Here is an 18,781-nt window from a genome sequence, read left to right as displayed (position 1 = left end):
ACACCTCCCCTGAGTTTCTCCTTCGGCCTACACAGCCACTGACCACAAACGAGAGGGCAGCTCCCGAGGGCAGCATTTCTTTGATTAATGTGTCGTATTCTGGGCCAGAGTCAATTCAGTCAATGTAGATCTGTTTGACAGTGGGATCCCCGGGCTAGTCTGGTGGGTCTGGACCCTATACGTATGCACTGTTAAGCCTGTGATGCTGTTTTCCTGTGCATTTGTGAATATAACAGTATGTGGTGGTACTTAAGTCTATTACCTCCAACACAGCTGTGCAAATTTGTGTAAATGCTGTGCAATATATTTACAGCAGTAGACACATTTACACGATTTACCATCTTTGTTCAGCCGTACAGATAATAAACATACAAACTGTGTTTTCTGGAGCGAGAGAAACTTCAGGGGTTAAAAGTGACTTCAATCAAATCTTTTAATATCCTGTAAACTGCAAGCTAAATCTGAACATACAGTATACCTGTAACTGAATAAAACACCACACTCAATACAGGAGGACCACTATGTGGTAGCTAGTGGTATGTAATTGATTTTGAATCTGATTATGTTGGATATTCATGACATCATGGCAATCTATCCTTTTGATGTGTTTTTAATTTTTCAAGATTGGAGGAAGTTTACAGAAAATCACATTTTTGTGAATATAGTAAGATGGGGACTCACTTTGTAAGCGCAGGGTCTGAGTAACACGGTTGCCAGAACCAAAGGATGTTTGGCAAGGGTATCCCAAAAGCAGTGCAGGTTAGCTGATGCTGTTTGCCAAACATGTAGGGCTGCACGTGCGCGGTGGCAAGCTCTGCCTCGGAAATAGTTGGTTTCACTGTGAGAGAGAAGTGCACATAAACACACATAAGTACACAGACACACAAACACAAAAACACAGGAGAGCGAGATAAAGAGAGCGACAACAGGTTAGATCAACTATCCGCCACTCCAGCCAACTGTGGAATCTCATAATGTCTTTATAATGAGGGCCGACAGTCATGATGGATAGCCATGAAAAAGGTGCACTCCGGTTGTCCTTTGCACGTTGTGTAGAAGAAGAATGACAGGATGATTGGAAAGCCCGGGGCTGTAGGTCAAAGAGTGACCCCACAGTGGCCCATGCCCATCAGTGTATCAGCCATGAACAACAGACGAAGATCCTTATGCCGGTCCACATCACTTAGCTATTCTCTCCATGTGGAAAAGCTGAAATAGTCAGGCTACACACAGTGACATAGCTAGGCAAACCACAAAACCTGCATCCCACCACGCACACTCCATGACATAGGACACATTCATAATCTGGAGCACTCTGACAGCCCTAAACAACTGATGAAATAGTGCTATAATTGATCCCAGGAATTTCTTTTCCCTGTGTTTAGTTAGTCTGTTTTGTCATTCCAATAAATCAAAGTGTTGTGAAGCCCGAGAGTTAAGGATAATAAATAAAGTTGATACAAACCACAGGGGGGCTGATTTTGCACTTTTTGGCACACTATTGGAATTGCTATGTTTAAAGAATATAATTAATATCGCGTTGCCCCCATGACAAGCTTAAAGTAGCTGAGGCACACTTCTCTGTTCTCTAGAGTAGGCAGACTTCATCCAAGTTTCCACCTAACATACTAAAACATTTAAAACCTCTATTGTTAACTGTTATCAGTAGTATTCAGTTAAAACAATCAATTACATGCTCAGTCCTTGTTTTCCTCAAGCTGTATACATATTGCATGGAACATGTTGTTTATATGAGCTGCACTGTATATACACATGGTGAGGATGCAAATAAATGCTGGGGACGAGGGGGGTCTGGAGCGCCTGGAATCTGCGTGCAGAATAGAGCCCAGGACATTTCCACACTGCCTAAGCCCCCCAAAAGAGCCCCAATAATCAACAACAGCTGCCCCGGCTACGTCAATCCAGCCCTGGAATCAACAAGCCCCCAAATTCCTCTCATACTAGAGTTGCTACCTGCCGTCCAGTGAACTGCGCTGAAAGCAGCTACGGTGCCGGGGAATCCAACGCACTGCTTCATTTCCTTAGGATCAGCAGTCATTATCAGGTTCATGGCAGCAGCTTACCGTTGACAACCAGCGTGTAGCTCAGATTTCTGTACAAGCCATTCACTTGGTTGCCCAGGCTTATGGTGAAGACCCCAGCATGCTTCTCCTGCACATCCTTGATGGTCAAGTTGTAACCAGACATATTGTAACAGGTGGAATTCTTGAGGATAGGGACCCCATCCTTATACCTACAAATTAGAGGCATTGAAACGTGTTTAAACCATGAATAAAGAGTAAGAATCAATGAAAGAAGTGAATGGAAAGTTGACTCATAAAGGTGCTTGTCCATTCAATACATAATCTGCAGTTTCTATTTGGACTGTAACCCATTACTTACCATGCTAACATGTCTGGTGGTGGCAGAGCGTTGACCTTGGGGTCAAACCCAAGCTTATTTCTACCTTCTTTAACAGTCACCTTACTATGTCGATCATGCTTGTAGGAGACATTGAGAAATGGGTGCTCTGGAACAAAAGATGAATGACAGACATTAGAATCCATCAAAAAGAAAAGTTACCATCATTGTAGAATCACCACAGTGAGAATTATTTAGAAGTTGAAATGTGTCTGACAGTTTTATTGTGTTTTTATGCTTTGTAATAAACTTTGTAGCTCATGGAAGTCGTCACCTGATTTTGAATTCATCCAAAGCATACTCACCAAAGACAAGGACTCTTGCTGGGATGTTCTTGCTTTTCGTGGGTTCAATCTCAGCGTTGCAGCGGTACACCCCCTTATCCTCCATGGTAATGTTTGGCAAAAATAAAGCCTTGCTCATCACAAATCTCCAAGCCGGGCGGACTAGCGTCTTCTCCGTATGGTGTCGATTTTCCTGAAGATAAAAGAGGAACTATAAACTCCACTGCTACAACCTGCGAGGGTGCGTTTAACACATAGCAGTATTATGTCAAAAGTAAATCCTGAACTTACGCTCTTCTTTGGAAAATCCCATGTGAAGTTGATTCTTCCACCAAAGGTGGTCTCACCAGTACAGTTGAGTACGAGGGTGTCTCCAACCAACAGTCTGACACGCTCTGGGGTTATCATCACATTATTTAGAACAAGATCTGTAAAAATGGTGACAAATATAAGAAGACTGTGTAATGCTCAAGAAACAGAGAAATCAACACACATTTATATTTTCCGATGAGCAAGATGGCTAGAAAGACAACAAACTCACTCAAACTCCTTCTCATAGGGATGTACATCGACTTGAACTCTCGACCGTTGACCACGGTTTTACAGGTGAGCGTGCTATACTCAGTGTTGGGATCGTAGGGAATCTCAAATCCAACCTTCGGATCCCAGACCATTTCCTTAATGACCTTCTCTGGGAAAGGTTGGGGCTGCAATCAAGAGAGTATAGAGAGTTTGTTAGTACCGTATATATTTGGTGACATTTGTGATGTTCGTTAAAGAACACTGAGCCAGACAGACTGAAGTGTAATGCACTCAACTTCATTTAGCATGTAACGTGTGCTGTACAGGGCTCAGCTGGGGACTGACAATTAGTTTGTATTGTTTTGTGGAGTACAACCTCTGTAATCATTTCTGCAATGGAGCACAAAACAGTGTTGACTCGGAAAAAGGATGTACGTGCATGCTGCTGTTTGTTCTCAGGCCAGAAGTTAGGCTGGGAGAGGAGACAAGGGAAGGGAAGGAAGGAAAATGAGCAGAAAGGAGGAGTGCCATAGATTTACATACAGCAGGAAGGTCACACAACCACTATCTGTGCCATCTGAGTCAGATATGTCTGTGCACGGCAGCCACTGTGTCATATGATTAGGATTGGGTACCGAAAATCTGCTAATATGGCACCGGTTTCCTATACGACCGGTGCCTACCAGACCGAAACGCAACGCAGATTTCGGTGCTTAATTTCGGTGCCTGAGCCGATTGAAATGGCAGCAGGTATCGATATCCTATCGTTTGTATAGCTACATCAGCTAGCTAGCCATCAACCTTTTAACAGAGAAAATGCCGAAAGGCGTGTACGCCAAGCCGCGACACAAAGTGAGATTGTTAGGAGACGTGTTTGTTCCTCGGTTCATTTGGTGTTTGTCGAATTCAAGAGCAGCTCCGTCTGGTTCAGAAAAGTTCTCCCAGTTAATATTAATGATGACTCCAGTAAAGCAGCAGAGTTTGTAGTATCCAACAGTTTCTGAGTGGAGTTCTGTTGCACACGGTCCCTATCAAGCCACCTGATGCTTGTGCTGCAAAAGAATTGCTGAAGTTTGAAGCTGTGTACAGAATGTGTGTGTGTGTGTTGTATTTATTTAGGTATACTGTAAACTGTTGTTAACAGTTAATATATTGTTCATAGTTTGAAGTTAAAAGGTTTGAAGCTATAGTTGGAAGTCTGTATTTATTTATATCTACAGTATACTTTAAACAGTTAATATATTGTTCAATTTGAAGAAAAAATGTCCCTTGGCAATAAATAAAAGGTTTTTTTAAGTATCGGTTCAGGCATCGTTTAGGCACTGGTATCGTTTTAAAAGTATAGTTTTAGCACCGATATCGAAAAAAATGAAAAAACGATACCCATCACTACAAATAATCATATTAAAGCGCATGCTTTGTGGTTGGCATGGTAACTCTGTCAAGATGGTTTTCATTCTGTCTTTGGTGACCACGACCAGGTCCTTACGTTTGACAGAAAGACAAAAAGCCCTGTGCAAACCACATCACTGAGGGAGCTCTTCTCCACTGACATATTTAGCTGCATTCTGGTATCAAACGTTACGACCCTCATGATAAGTTGGCTGTTGTTTCCTGTAACTGGAGACAGTGTGTACTCTTTTTCTACTGGATTTCCTGATGTTTGTAAGAGAAGGGAAGCTAAATTTAGTCTGAGGGTCTATTCTGGGAAAAACACTCTTGGAACACCTTCCTGCTCTTACAGGAAGCAGACAGAATGACTCCCATCGCCGCCCCTGAGCTTCACTCAGACAAGCCACTGTCTCTGGTCTGTTTCTGTATGCTAAAGTGATTTAACACACAAAGGGTGTGAGAACCAGCAAGATGCCTGAAGCACAGAGTGCCAAAGACGCCAAGGATACAATAAGGATACCCTGCTGTGGTATTAATAGCAATCTGGCTTTCTGAGATGACGTACTGAGTGATTTACTTCTAAATCAATGTGCAACTATGGAGCACATACAGTGTATTACTAAATTCAGCCAAATCATGAGCAGAAGGTGTAAAGTGTTTCGTCTCTGAGACACCTTACCCCTGTGAGTGTAACAACAGCATCGGGAGAGGACGTCCGGCAGGGAACCACCAGGCTGGTCTCATGCCTGTAGAAGAACAAGACTTTAAATGTCTGATGATAGGGCTCCACAAATGGTTGCTCGGGATCTGAAAGACAAAAAAAAATAAAATAAAATAAGTGAAATCTAAAATACTGGTCAGTCAGAAATCGCATTTTCTAAGCAGATGTGGCCACGTTTTGTAGCACATTCACAGCTGTTGTCCTGAACGCTAGAGCTGAGTTTAGCTGTGCAATCGAATCAGGGTAATGTCAGGGCATCCAACACAGAGAACATATCTCGGATCAGTTCATTCTAACCGGATAAGGCAGCAGAGCACAGATAGAGTAATCAGGCTAGTGGTGTGTTCCTTCTGGGCAGCCAGGCATCACACGCCCGCTGTGGGAAATGTACGACTACACAAATAGTCTGCAATTGGTGTGAGGTCAAGCAGTAGTGGTGTGATAAAGGAACCATTATTTGAAAAGTAAGCATGGAAAATGATGTAATAAACAGCTGAAGGGCTTTGAAAAGAAAGCGTTAGACTAAACACAGGCACAGCAGGCGGCCTGGGAACCACATTCACAGAGAGGGAACAAAGTGCATCCAGCATGTAGTTTAGCCATTGTCTACAGCTATTGCACAACCCTTAGACCAATATTTCATGATTTTATCTTTATTTAATTTCTTTATATATATTATAATAAATGTCAAAAAGCACACAGCTAAAATGGGCTGAGGTTGACTTGACACTCAAAATTGTCTCTCCTTATGCCAACACCAATCTCCATTTCAATGATCCTGTAACTGTAACTGGTGTCATGTGACACTTTAGCGGAGACTTCTGAAAACAGTAGCTGGAGCCGGAAATGACCAGGACTTCCTGTGTGATCACACTCACCCTTCCACCTCAAGAAGAGAGCATAGTAGCAAAGAAACCACCTCATCTCTCTCTTTCTGAGAAGGAGAGCTGTGACATTATAATCTGAATGCATTTAGATTAAAGTCAGTTTCCAAGAATAACTCAATAACTCACTTTGAGTCATGCAAAGTGTGTACAATTGCAAAATGTTGTCTTTTCTGTATATCCTTCCTTCTTTCTTTCTTTGACACTTTCTTCCCCTTTTCAACTTTTTTCTTTTGCTTTCTCTTCCGTTCTCGCTGACAATTTTTTCCCAGCTCTCGTATCTTGCGGGAAATATCAGATTAGCCTTCTTATTCTGTCCCTTATGAGCCACTGTTTGGCTGCCACTGGCGTCAGCAGATGACAATCACCCTGTGAAAAACTGTCCTGACTTTCATAAAAACAAATAGTTAAATCTTAGATTGAAGAAAAACAACAAATCCCTCTCATCTGGGGTTTAGTTTATAGAACAATTCTTTGTATTTCTAAACAAAATTACATTCTCTTTTTCGCATTCTAGAAAATGATGTAGATTCTTAACTGGAGGGTAAAAAGTCAGTGTCATACATCTATCAGAGACTGCACAGGTTTCTCTGATGTTCTCTTATTCCCACTGGTTCATTTACTGCATTTGATAAAAAAGACAGATAATCTGAAGTGGTCAGACCACTTTGCAGGTCTCACCTGTGACGTAGACGTAGATCGAGCTGATGTGTTCTAAGCCCTTCTTGGAGTAATTACAGCTGTAGCTTCCTGTGTCATTTACAATTAAGTTTGTGACTGTCAGTTTGCTGCAGTGTGAGTGAGAGTGTCCTCTGGAATCACACTGCTCCACCTTCACGCCCTCTGAGTTCAATCGACTGGGATCACCAAGTGTCCAGTGCAGCAGCCCATGACCTCTGACAGGAGACAGAAGAGGGACAATATTAGATGAATACAAAGAGAATATTCCTTACCGTTTGATGACTACTTTGTGTAGAATATTTTAAACAATATGTACTATCAAATATGTTATTTTTCGCATTACAGTTGATCTGTTCTCTGGAAACAAAGAATTGGAGAAAAAAAAGTCTGATCCATTTCGAGAAAAAGTGTCATAGTTGGCAACTAACAAGCTTTTTAATTTAGGCAGCGGATGTTCTCCCCTTGGAACTTTCTGACTTGAAGTTCATTTCAAGTTTATTTTGAGTTAATCTCAAGTCATTCAGTTACTTGAACTTTCACATGGGAACATGCTTCTCCTGAACGATGTGCTCAGCTGACACATTCTTTCCACACAGCATCCATTTTAAAACTCTCAATAAAGAGATCCCAGAGGAACATCAAGCATGTCTTGCATACCACTGCCTTTGACTGCAGAATGTTGGGTCAAGCAACCTCCAGCTCTCGTCCAGTGACAGAAAACAAGACGGTGCGGTATGGGCCAGGCCTCTTAGCATATGTCCTTATAGGGAAGCATTACATTATATATATATATGAGTTCCTGAACATTCCTTGCGGGCCTACAAAATGAAGCAGGGCTCTCTAAATTCTTAACAAATGTGAAGGCAGCACACTTTGGTCCCACCATCCCAAAAGGAAGTTGCAACAGGCTGATAAATGTGGTCCAACACTCGTTCCTGACAAGGATTGTCCCAGCATCTTTGTAGCCAGCAAGTGTTCTGAGGCCCAGGCATGTGCTGTTTATTTCCCCTCTGGCCTTTCTGTCATGTAATAGGACAACAGTCTGAACTTTATGGCTGCAGTGACAGTTCAGACACTGACTCCTCTCCTCCCGACTGACCTCTGATAAGTGACCAAGAAAGGGCACTTCTTTAATTATTGCAAACACTGACTTTTTTTTTTTAGGATTTAGGATTTACATATTCATATAAATATACATGCAGTGGTGGAATAAGTATTCAGATAATTTAAGCTATTGCAAAAATACCTCAAAATTAAGTAAAAGTCTCTCATTGAAAATGTTACGTTATGGTAAGTAAAAGTAACAAACAAAATGTACTTAAAGCTACTACAAGGAATATTCATTTTGTGTTGATTTTAACGGTCCCTGTGTCCAAAAGTGGTGTTGTTTCCGAGCACCGGTGTCCTTTTAGAAAACCTCCCATTTTACTGCAGCAGGGTCAGACAGTCTTCCCTGCACAGTCCTGGTTCTGGTTCTCCCGTGCCTCCCTTCAGTGGGTTATTAGCTAAATATGACATTGAACACTGATTTAACGTAACTGAATGTAACGATCATATTTAAATGTAATTTTTTGGTTCACTTGGCATTGACACAAATAGGTGTGTTACATACCTGCATATTAGGTTCAACGACTCGTCCTTAGGTCGAATGAGGGGATTGTCAGAGGGCAGAATCTTGGGCGAGTGGTCTTTCTCCAAATATCCTGTTGAACACACACACATAGACCACTATTAGTGAGAAAGGCCTGCAAACCTGCTCATTGACAGCATCACATTAATGTTACTAAACACACTACACTAAACAACAAAAAACATTGTAGGAAATCCCCCATGAATCACTTGAGCACTGTGCATGTGGGTTCACTTTGCGCCGACATGCTCCTGCCTCTTATGCAAGTGATGGACCGCTGTGAGAACACTGGGGGTGTTTCCACTGCTGGGAGGGGAAGTTGTAGAATGAATAGTGGTCTGGGATGAGCAGAAAAAAAGAAAGGTGGAAAAGAGGGAGGGAGGATACCGGGAGCATGTTAGACCTTGTCGAGTGTCTTTTCACGCATTTCCTCTAAATTAACCGCTCAACCTCCTTTCATGGGTGTTCCCTTCCTCTCTTTTAGGAACAAGTAAGTTTGTCATTGACCATCGCCCTTGCACTCTAAGTGCTATTACTGTATTGTAATAGCACTATCATGGGGGAAAGCCGAGGTCGAGATGTTTGAATCAAAGGTGGCCTCTAGCCAGCTGTAACTGTTGAGAGGTCCCTATTAACAGTGATCAACACTGGAAACACTGATTCTCACTGCTGTCCAGGAGGCTGTCCCACATGTGATTTCCTTCTTTTCACTGAGCTCCCTGAACAGCTTGTCATTATGGTTTGAAAACAAGTTTATTAAGTCTTCAGGGAAACCATTATTTGTAGCCAGAATCAAGAAAGACAATGGAGTTACACAACAGCTTACTGACATGCTGACACACGATGGATACATATGTATATGCACACACATATACAAGTACACCTGCATTTACAGATGAAAACACACATATAAAAAAACACAAACGCTGCTAGTATTTGTCCATTATTCAGACCAGCTGTTGGGCTCAGAATGAGCTGACGATGCCAGTGTTGGCAGTAGTGCTCAATATTGACTTCCTCACAGAATATTAGCACATCATTGTTTTATTGTCCAAGGTTACACAGAGGGGAAGGGATGTGGCTCACGCTCTTTCATGCTGGGATATCACGCTCTGTTCAGCTGTATATTATATTAATACAACTCAAGCTTCCTGAGCTTAATAAACAATCCCAGAATTTACAAATCCCAAGTTAATAACTATCTGTTGTTGATTTCGCCTGAAAGGTCACACACATTTCCTTTGAGAATGTTCTAGTTTGTATTTTCTGACCTCACATCCGTGAATTGGCAGCGAGTCATATAACTGAATAATTTGCTGGCAATGATAACTTTGCAAATAATGAATCAAACTGAATTTGATCCCTGGGATCTGATAAATACAAATCGGCAATATAAAAAGCACAAGACGTCATGGGCTGTCTGCATTTTGGATGTTGTGATACAAAAGCAACCAATGTAAGAATGTTGTCATCTGCTTGAACACATAACACCAGCACCAACAACAACAAAAACAGCTTCCTGACCTTGAATTGGACTGACATGAAGCTCATCTCTTAAAACTGGACAATTTTCTCCTCAGTAACACACTACAGATGGATGAATCAGCAGGGGCCTCCAGCAACCCACTGAAAGAGGAAAAAAACAAACATCCCACGGCCGTCTCTCAATACCCACACCGTCAAAACTCCCACCTGCCCCACTGCCTGCCCAAAGCTGACCTCAGCAAGCGTCCAGACACCCCTAACCCCCCGGAACAGCTGTGTGCCGCATTCCTCCAGCAGAGAGCCTCAAAAATGCCAGAAATTGTGCTTACTGTGTTGGTTCAAAGAGCCCTGAAGCTGGTTCTCATTAAGAGTTATTAAGGAGAGGACAGGCACGGAACAAACACAATGAGGGAGAGAGAGAGAAAGAGAGAGAGAAAGAGAAAGAGAGAGAGAGAGAGAGAGAGAGAGAGAGAGAGAGAGAGAGAGAGAGAGAGAAAGAGAGAGACAGAGACAGAGACAGAGGCTGTGACTTATGGTTCTGTTTCAATGATGATGGGGTCTTGAGTCACACAACATCTAACTGATTATTGTCTCAGGGCCAAGTTAACATTAGACCAGATCCATATTTGTATGTCCTTGTCCTGACTTGGCATTGACGAGGAGAAGTGGCACAGGACACGGTGTTTGGAAAACATTTGTGGTAGGTTCACAGAAAATAAAGACACACAATTCAAACATTGTAGGATTCCAGGACACTGTTCTGAAATGTTTGAAGTCCAATGCCATTTAAATATTTAGTCTCAAACAACAGCCAGACAATGACAAAAATGTTCAACAAATGTAAGCCAGAGGTTCAGCAGAAATTGTTGACCCAAGACGCTTTTATGCTTACCTTTCATCAAATGTCAAAATATACAACTAGAAAAATTGTTTTGTGTCAAATTTATTTACCTGGTGACAATATAGTTTACACCGCTCTGGTAAGATGATCTGAGTGAAGTGCTCCTGCTAGCTATACTATTTTGGGCTGTCCTTGACCAAAGACATTCTTAGTTGATTTCATTTAGTAAACTAATCTATTGTTGATTGGTTTATCTGTAAAATGTAGTTTCTCCACAAAGAATCGTGCAAATGCATCATTTTTAATATTGTGTTTATGAGAGATGTGTATTATAAAAATACATAATTCAGCATGAACAAGCATTAAAAGTGGGGTCAGTCCTAATTGTTTTATTATTATACATCTTGTTGATATTTATTTCTAATAATTCTGGACTGATTTGCCGCCTACTATTTTGATACTTCAATCCAATAACTGCACAGAGTTATCATTTTACTACAACGTTACAGAACTATAGGTTGAACATACAACAAATAGAGTAATATGTGAATAAGAATAAGAAAGCTGAGGTAAAATGTGAGAAGAAAGGACATTGTGAGCTGGCATAACTGTTGGTAAGATGTCACCATCCTTGCTGTTGCATCATGTCATCAGTAGATCATGCCTGGTGTTGCATAATAAAAAACTACTACTGTATGAGATTAATGTACTAAATATGACGGGAAACCCCAAGTCGCATGCCTTTAAGTGCAGGAAATAATGTGCTGAATTCCCTTTTCTTTTGCAGAGAGTACACTTCATCTCCCCAACTTCCTGTGCCGTCATGAAACAACACGACTATCTTCACAGTCGATCTGTTTTTGGTGTGTTCAAGGCAAAAGTAACAATATAGCATGATATTTCCCTCATTTAACCGTGCCAATTTATTCCATGTACTCCTGTGACAATGAAAGACATTGAAAGGGTGGAGCGTGAATTACAGCCTCACAAAAGAGTGCAGGGTCACTAATGGTGAGTCATCTTAGCTGTAAAGCAGCTGTGGTGATAGCAGCGAAACAGTAGCAAAAGGTTGTCCATCTGCAACGGCCACTGGGTTGAACTTCCTGTCCTGAAGTGTAGATGTATAGCACGCGATCTGTTTAGCCTTTTGATGGTCTAATAATTATACACACAAAATAGTTATCTTAATTATTGAAGTTATTATTTCACTTGTGAACGACCCTGCTTGGTGTTTTGTGCCTGTGATGTTTCATGTAAAGTGGCCTTTAGGTTGAGATTTTCAAGAAAAACAACAAAATGACAACACAAAGATGAAACCTTGACAAGACTTGAGACCACCTGCCAAAATAAGTAGTAACTACCATTGCTACATGGTCTTTGTGGTCTGTATTCTCTCTCCCGTCCACTTTGCCAACTGCAAGGTTAAGACAACAGTTAGGGAGAGTGCCTTTTTTATTAGCCGTATATTAGCCATTGGAGATTAGGAGGCAAAAATTCCCCAGACTGCTCTTAAAAAAGCAAAATAAATGAACATCTGGCCATGATGGGTGGCCATTCTAGGTTATATAAAGTTGAGTAGTGCCAACAAACAGGAATTGCCTGCATGAGACTGCAAAATGGTAAAACCAGAGGATTCCTGTTCCATAACATATGATTAAGACTAGTTGGCAGACAGAAGCTCCTTGAAATTGAAATCTCATGCAAGATTCAAAGAAAATATATTGCTGGCTCAGGATGGATATGCCTACTATGGACCAGATGCTGCAATCACATAAGAACAGCTACACGAAGCAATTTGTTAGTTAAATCCCTGTGAAAGGGCATGGCTTTTTCTGATCTGCTGGTAAAACCCTCAATCCAGGTGAGTGAGTGTCTGTGAGTGTGTTTGCGTGCATGGATGTGTTTTTCTTGTGCTGCCTGTGCGGACCTAGACGTACCGCCACTGAGCATTGAGCCCCCCCTGAACTTGGTTGACCTCTCATCTCTCCCATTTTCCACTCCATCTCAAGTGTCATAGCAGGAAAGAAAGAAAAAAACTCCCAAACTAATTTGACACATCAACTCACGCTGCTAGAAAGACGACTTAAAGAAACAAACAAACACTGTCATCATCTTAGAAAAACAGATGTTTGACTAATACAACATAATGTAGACTAATAAAAAGGAATTACGACCATGATGAGTGAATGGAATTTAGGACAATAAAATAACAACGCAGCTTCCAGGGTCAAATTCAATCATCCCTTCAATCACTATTTCTTCCAATCATCACTTTGTTTTTCCAGGATTTGGCCTGTACCCTAAAACACCACTGACTAAAACCATGTAAATGTACAAATATAACTCTTTTCTTAGAAGATTGATCTAGTATAACACAATACATAATTGTAGTTAACGACCTGGATATAGCATGCAATCTATGAACTTCACAGACACAGTTCACTGAATCAATAATACATGCATCATACCCCAAGTGATTTGCAGAAGGCTTGAAAGTCATTGACCATTAAACAGGCCGACTGAAATAAATCTAAAATGCAAGCATCGTGTTGCAGAGAGCTGCAAAAAAGGTTCCCTCTCTCAGTCTGAGCCGTTACGCTTCATTTAAATTGGTGTCAAAAGGTCACTAAGCAACACACTTGACCTGTGCTCACTTTTCAATTATAAGCAGCTACAAGTTAATTATTAACAAAATACCAAAGATTATCTTTTAGACATAGTTTACCTTTTCTGCTTGAGTGAAAATGTAAAAAATAGAAGACTGTCAAACTGTATCTCATACGTGTCATACTATTAATAACTTTAATAGTATGACACGGACAGGGTGCAGCATGGGTCTTAAATATTTGCGGTTAAGCATAAATTATTTTTTGCTATGCAGCTGTGTGCTTACTTTACACATGCATCGGTTACACACCTCAATAGAAAGATGTTGATGCACCACCAATGGCTCTACCAGCCAGTAGCTCCCCTGCAGGAACAATACCCTCCTGTCCTCCCTGCCATTGTCATGTGGATGCAGTTTGACATCGCTCAATACAAGCACAAGGAGCTCCGGGAAGAAATCTTTGCTCAGGTAGCGTGTCACATTTCCGTGACCTTTACTCGCCAGAACAATTCCAAGCTGCCTCTTGCCCCTACGTCCGCTTCCTCCTTGTGTCTTTCCCACGCTTTGTGTGTGGACAGTGAAGGAAATCTACTTAAAAACATCGTAGACAAAGCTTCATAGGCTAAAAGCATGTACGTATGTGTGTGTGACGAGGGGGGGCATTTCCTTTGTTTGGAAAGACTGTTTATTTGGGAATGGTGAGGAAGGCTTCGTGTGTATCTCAGTGGCACACCAGACCTGGCACAAGGTGGAAGAACATCCACCGTTTATCTATCTATCTTGTTTTTGTGCAGTGACACTGAGACAATGAAGCTGATTGTGCTCTCTGAAGAAACAGGCTCTCCCTTCCCATCCTGTTCACTCACAGATAACAATTGCTGGATAGATGTTTTTCTATAATATATAGCTCGGGCTGATTTGAAATATCAGACTGTCTGGGAAAAAATACAAGTCAAACGAATCAAAATGTCATCAATAAAATGAGTATGATGTTAAATATAGTCTCCTCATCTGTTAGTCAACACATTGTATTGACATGAATAATCACCCAATTACAACGGGACGAGACTACCTCTGGCGGCTAAAGTGAGAACTGCAGTTCCAATGACAGCCTGGGCACATCATTTTCCTAAAACATTCAAATTGGATATTCTACTGAAATATAAAACACTGAAATATCTATAAACAATAAAAACATCTTCCACAAATGTAAGTATACAATAATTAACTATTGGTAGCAGCTTAAAGTTAGTAAGAATAAGATTATCATTAATATGAATAAAAAAGCCACTCGACTTACTTCTTCTGATCAATGACAGCTGATTTGGTCAATTATCTGTTAAACAACATGCTTTCATCCATTCATTGAAATGAATCTAAAAGTCAAACAGTGCGATCTTAAAACTCTCTTCTTTCATGCATAAAACGATACAACGCGTTAATAATGGATTTGTATGAGCATGAATGACGTCTTACCATTTGTGAATGATGAACCACACAAGATGACAACGAACAATCTGAAACAGTCGGATGAGACCATCCTGGCGGCTCTTCACCGAAATCCACACCGTGGTGTTAGAAATAAAGTAATAAGAGTCCTTGGCAGGAGCTTATGATTCCGCGTGACTGAACAAAGTCTCAAAGAGCAAATCAAAGATGCGTCTTTTTTCTTTTTTTAAAACGTGTTGTTTATCCACAAAACCCCTCAGGTGTACATGCAAAAAGCGGCAGTGGTTCTCCCGTTTCCCATGGCGCGTTTCGCAGGGGAGCTCCTGCGCAGCTGGGTCCAACTCCCGATCCGGCAAAGAGGAGACGGATGTACCGCTGTATCCTCGAGGCAGGTGCTCTCGAACACCCCACAAAAAGTAAGATGAATTAAATTTAGGGGTTTGCGAAAAATAAAAGTTGAGTGAGTGGTCTGACTACAAAAACCAGATTAATCTGCTCACTGCTTTTCATGCGCGCCTTGGACAATTTCTCCTCCCTTTCGCCTCTGTGCAACACTTACAGTCCATGCGTGAGGCACGTTTTATGGAGACACGGAGGAAGGACGCAACGTCACTCTTTTGGGGGGGACAGACTCCTTCCTTCAGGCTCCTGAGGAGGCGATAACCTCATGAGCAATCATGATTATCTATGCTAATCGTGCAACACATTGTGTACACAACGTGATGTGTGACTCCTACAAATGGTACAGGGGTACACCATTAAACATAAACATTTGCAATTGAAAATCACAGTAATTTTATTTATGTTCAGTTGAAAACTCCACTTGAAAGGCAACTGAAATGACCCTAACATGGGTTTATCACAGCATTGTTTCAATCATGATTAATACCAGCTCATTGATCTGTGGTCAGAATATGTTTCTAAATGACTGTTTGAAGTTAAATTAGTAGAAGTAGATCATTACACTTTTTTCATCTGACCTTTGTGTGTAAACTGCCTTTGATAATAAAAAAAACGAGGTTAAAGGTAACAGCAGTAATCTTGTTTTACGGGGAAATAGAGTAAAACGTTAGCAATCATTGCAATATCAGATCGAATCTATCTGTTCAAGTGTTTAAAATAAATATTTGCTGAATTTATTTTTAACTTCAAAAACAGGACACACTGCTTTTTATATCAATGTAAATAATCTTCTTTTGTCCAGCAGTACCCTGCAGTGTGTGGATGTGCTGCAGACTGTTTTCTTTTATCACCACAACAATCGCTCTGCTGCTGCAGGTCACAGTAGCAGGCATTGTAAATAAGAACATCCTGCCCTCACCTTTCCGCCCACACACTGAACAGCCACCATTTTGGGGACTGGATCTTGAGCGCGGGGATTAAGCACAGCACAAGTGGTGCAATGTGATGAGCGCCACTCTTCCATTCCTGGAGCAGGAAAACAGTGAAAAGCCATATGAGAAAAAAACAAGTTATAACATCTCGGTCATTGGAATCCTTTTGCATTCTGGGATTCAGAGACCAAGTCACAAGTCAATAATTCAAACATTTGCCTCTGCACAAAATAACTCAAGGATATGAAAAAGTAGGTCCATATTTGGTGCAACGAGCACACAAAAAGCTCTCTTCTGTGTGGTTTAATCCAATAAAGGGGTCCATATCAGATTGTTGTGCGTCTCGTTACTTTGTTCTAATGCTACTTTGTTCACATTTTGACAGTGGACCCTCACTATCACAATCTGGTAGTGAAAAAACATTAAAGACACCCTTCTCACTTTGTAGACTTGGGAATTAGCTTAACGTGGCATAAAATTAACAAGACTGTCAAACAGTATTATTCTCAAGAAAATGGCGACAAGACATGGGCTCTCAGGTCTGAATGGTGACATAATAGTAAAGATTATATGCTATAGGCTTACACCTTTGAAGAAAAGGAAACTCACTAAATATAAAAATAAGAGCTGAGGTTTGCAAGAAACTGCCTTGTCTATTTCAACAATCTTCTTAGTGTGTGTTCACATTTCAGTCTTCAGTAAAGGAGACATTCCCACTTGGCCAAGAGGGCAGCAGATACATCTCCTGATGAACAATTGGTGGAAGTTGCTAGCTGATGGGGTGGGTTTGAAGTGTATTATTTTAAAATCTCGTGTTCAAAACACACTATGGGGGACTAACTGGTTCTAAACACACAGCATGTTCTCTTCCTTTCGCCCCAACAGCAAAGTCTTCTTCAGTGAATAACCCCGATAGAAACAAAGTTGTTGTTTTTCTGCAGAGGGGTAAAGGGGGTCTGCCTGCCTGCCTGCTGATCAAATGACTGTCAGTCTCGAGTTGAAACAATGCCATAGTCTCCAGACCCCATTCATACTGCAGCCTTGGAAGCAGGGCATATCATTTTACGGAGTAAATGTTGGTGGAAAAATAAGATTGATAGGCCACGATATTAACAAAACAATTTATTTCATGTGAACAATGTTATAGATTGTTTTATTTTTAAGCCAGGGTCCAGAGGTCTGCACTAGTTGGAAAGCCTAAAACAATCCGAAAACCAACAATCATGCATACAATTTGTCATGCATGTAAACACAGATCTGATGCTCTCTCCAAAAGATTATACAACTATAATATACTTTACAGTCATATTTTAAGTTCAACATCCCCATTGTTGGATTATAAATAACACGTGATATCAACGATTTGGAAAAAGGTCATATGAAATAAAAATACATCAATTCAAAAGGGAATCCAATAAAAACATAGAAACGTTTTTGAAAATGTACCATATTAGCAGAATTAGCTGTCAAGTTTAATGTACGCTGAATATCTTGTTTTAGAACAACAGCTCTCTCTTAACAGAGTACATGTGCATGCTGTTTTAAAAGTGGAAAGGTCTCAGTCATGTTGGCCAAACTATCTGGTTACTTTTGTTAAATGGGCCTGTTATGGCTGAATAAAAACAGGGTATTGGATTCCTAAAGTAGTGGAGCGCATGTGGTACACGTTGCAAATCTAGACCTGCAAGACAGTGAAATGCATTCAAGTCCCCATCAGCCATCAGTTTTGTTTGGTTCTGCATTTAATATGCGAGACTAGCTCCACTTTTTAGAGAAGAAACTTTAGTATATCTTGAAGAGAGTAAAATATCTCATTGTTAATATGATGGGATCATGTTTTTTTCAATTTTTCCAAAAAAGGTATATGTTGGTAATGTTGCATTGACAGTTTCGGGCTGTGCAATCTTTCCAGCAGGTACTGACACTAATTTAGTGCATCCATAATTAAGATTTATTGCTGCAGCTGTAAAGACAAACTGGTCAATGTGAAATTGCTATTGTCGGTTTAATGTGAGAATTCTGTCTGTCAAATTTGAGTGACGATAACGTCAGTATGCCATAAGCTCCAGATGGGTGATTTCCACAGGTCGAGCCAGGGAAACATACATTGAACATTTAACCAAGGGAAAAAGCATTGCTGAGAACAACTAAGAGGATATTGAGATAGGGAACATATAGGTTAGCTCGGACATGAGGAGACACACTCCCCATCATCCCCAGCCAAGGGCCTTTCATTGCAGAATAATAATAAATAACAGCAGCAACTGAGGAGGTTTTCGTCATGCTTTAATGCAGAATTATATAAATTTCTAAGATAATCAGAACCAGTAAAGCCACTTCCACAAGCAGGTGGAACATAACTTGCCCTTATGATTGCTCTCCCCAACATTAAGCTAGTAGGTTAGCTCCATCTGGGTAACGTTATGTCTCTACACTGGAATGCCAGTTAAGCTAAAGGTAAAATAATCATTGAAAGTGTGCGCTATATATTCTGGACAATATTAACCATGCAGTCGCAGTGTAAAAATA

General features: G+C 40.8%; 1 protein-coding gene across 1 annotated transcript in view; it reads right to left on the bottom strand.

The window, feature by feature from the left end:
- Positions 1–15,009, bottom strand: part of kdrl (kinase insert domain receptor like) — a gene marked incomplete at its 5' end in the record, with an annotated part of 41,477 nt that extends 26,468 nt beyond the window's left edge. The window contains 10 exons of the mRNA XM_079228437.1: positions 682–838; positions 2,085–2,254; positions 2,404–2,530; positions 2,727–2,898; positions 2,997–3,133; positions 3,247–3,412; positions 5,299–5,426; positions 6,906–7,120; positions 8,518–8,608; positions 14,946–15,009. Of these exons, the coding sequence (XP_079084563.1) occupies positions 682–838; positions 2,085–2,254; positions 2,404–2,530; positions 2,727–2,898; positions 2,997–3,133; positions 3,247–3,412; positions 5,299–5,426; positions 6,906–7,120; positions 8,518–8,608; positions 14,946–15,009 (1,427 nt within the window). The remainder of the gene's footprint in view (positions 1–681; positions 839–2,084; positions 2,255–2,403; positions 2,531–2,726; positions 2,899–2,996; positions 3,134–3,246; positions 3,413–5,298; positions 5,427–6,905; positions 7,121–8,517; positions 8,609–14,945) is intronic.
- Between the last annotated feature and the right edge of the window lie 3,772 nt (positions 15,010–18,781).

Source organism: Taurulus bubalis, assembly GCF_910589615.1.
Source record: "Taurulus bubalis genome assembly, chromosome: 13".
NCBI classification, from domain to species: Eukaryota; Metazoa; Chordata; class Actinopteri; order Perciformes; family Cottidae; genus Taurulus; species Taurulus bubalis.
The sequence above is the reverse complement of the archived record's forward strand: the minus strand, read 5'-3'. Positions and strand labels throughout refer to the sequence as shown.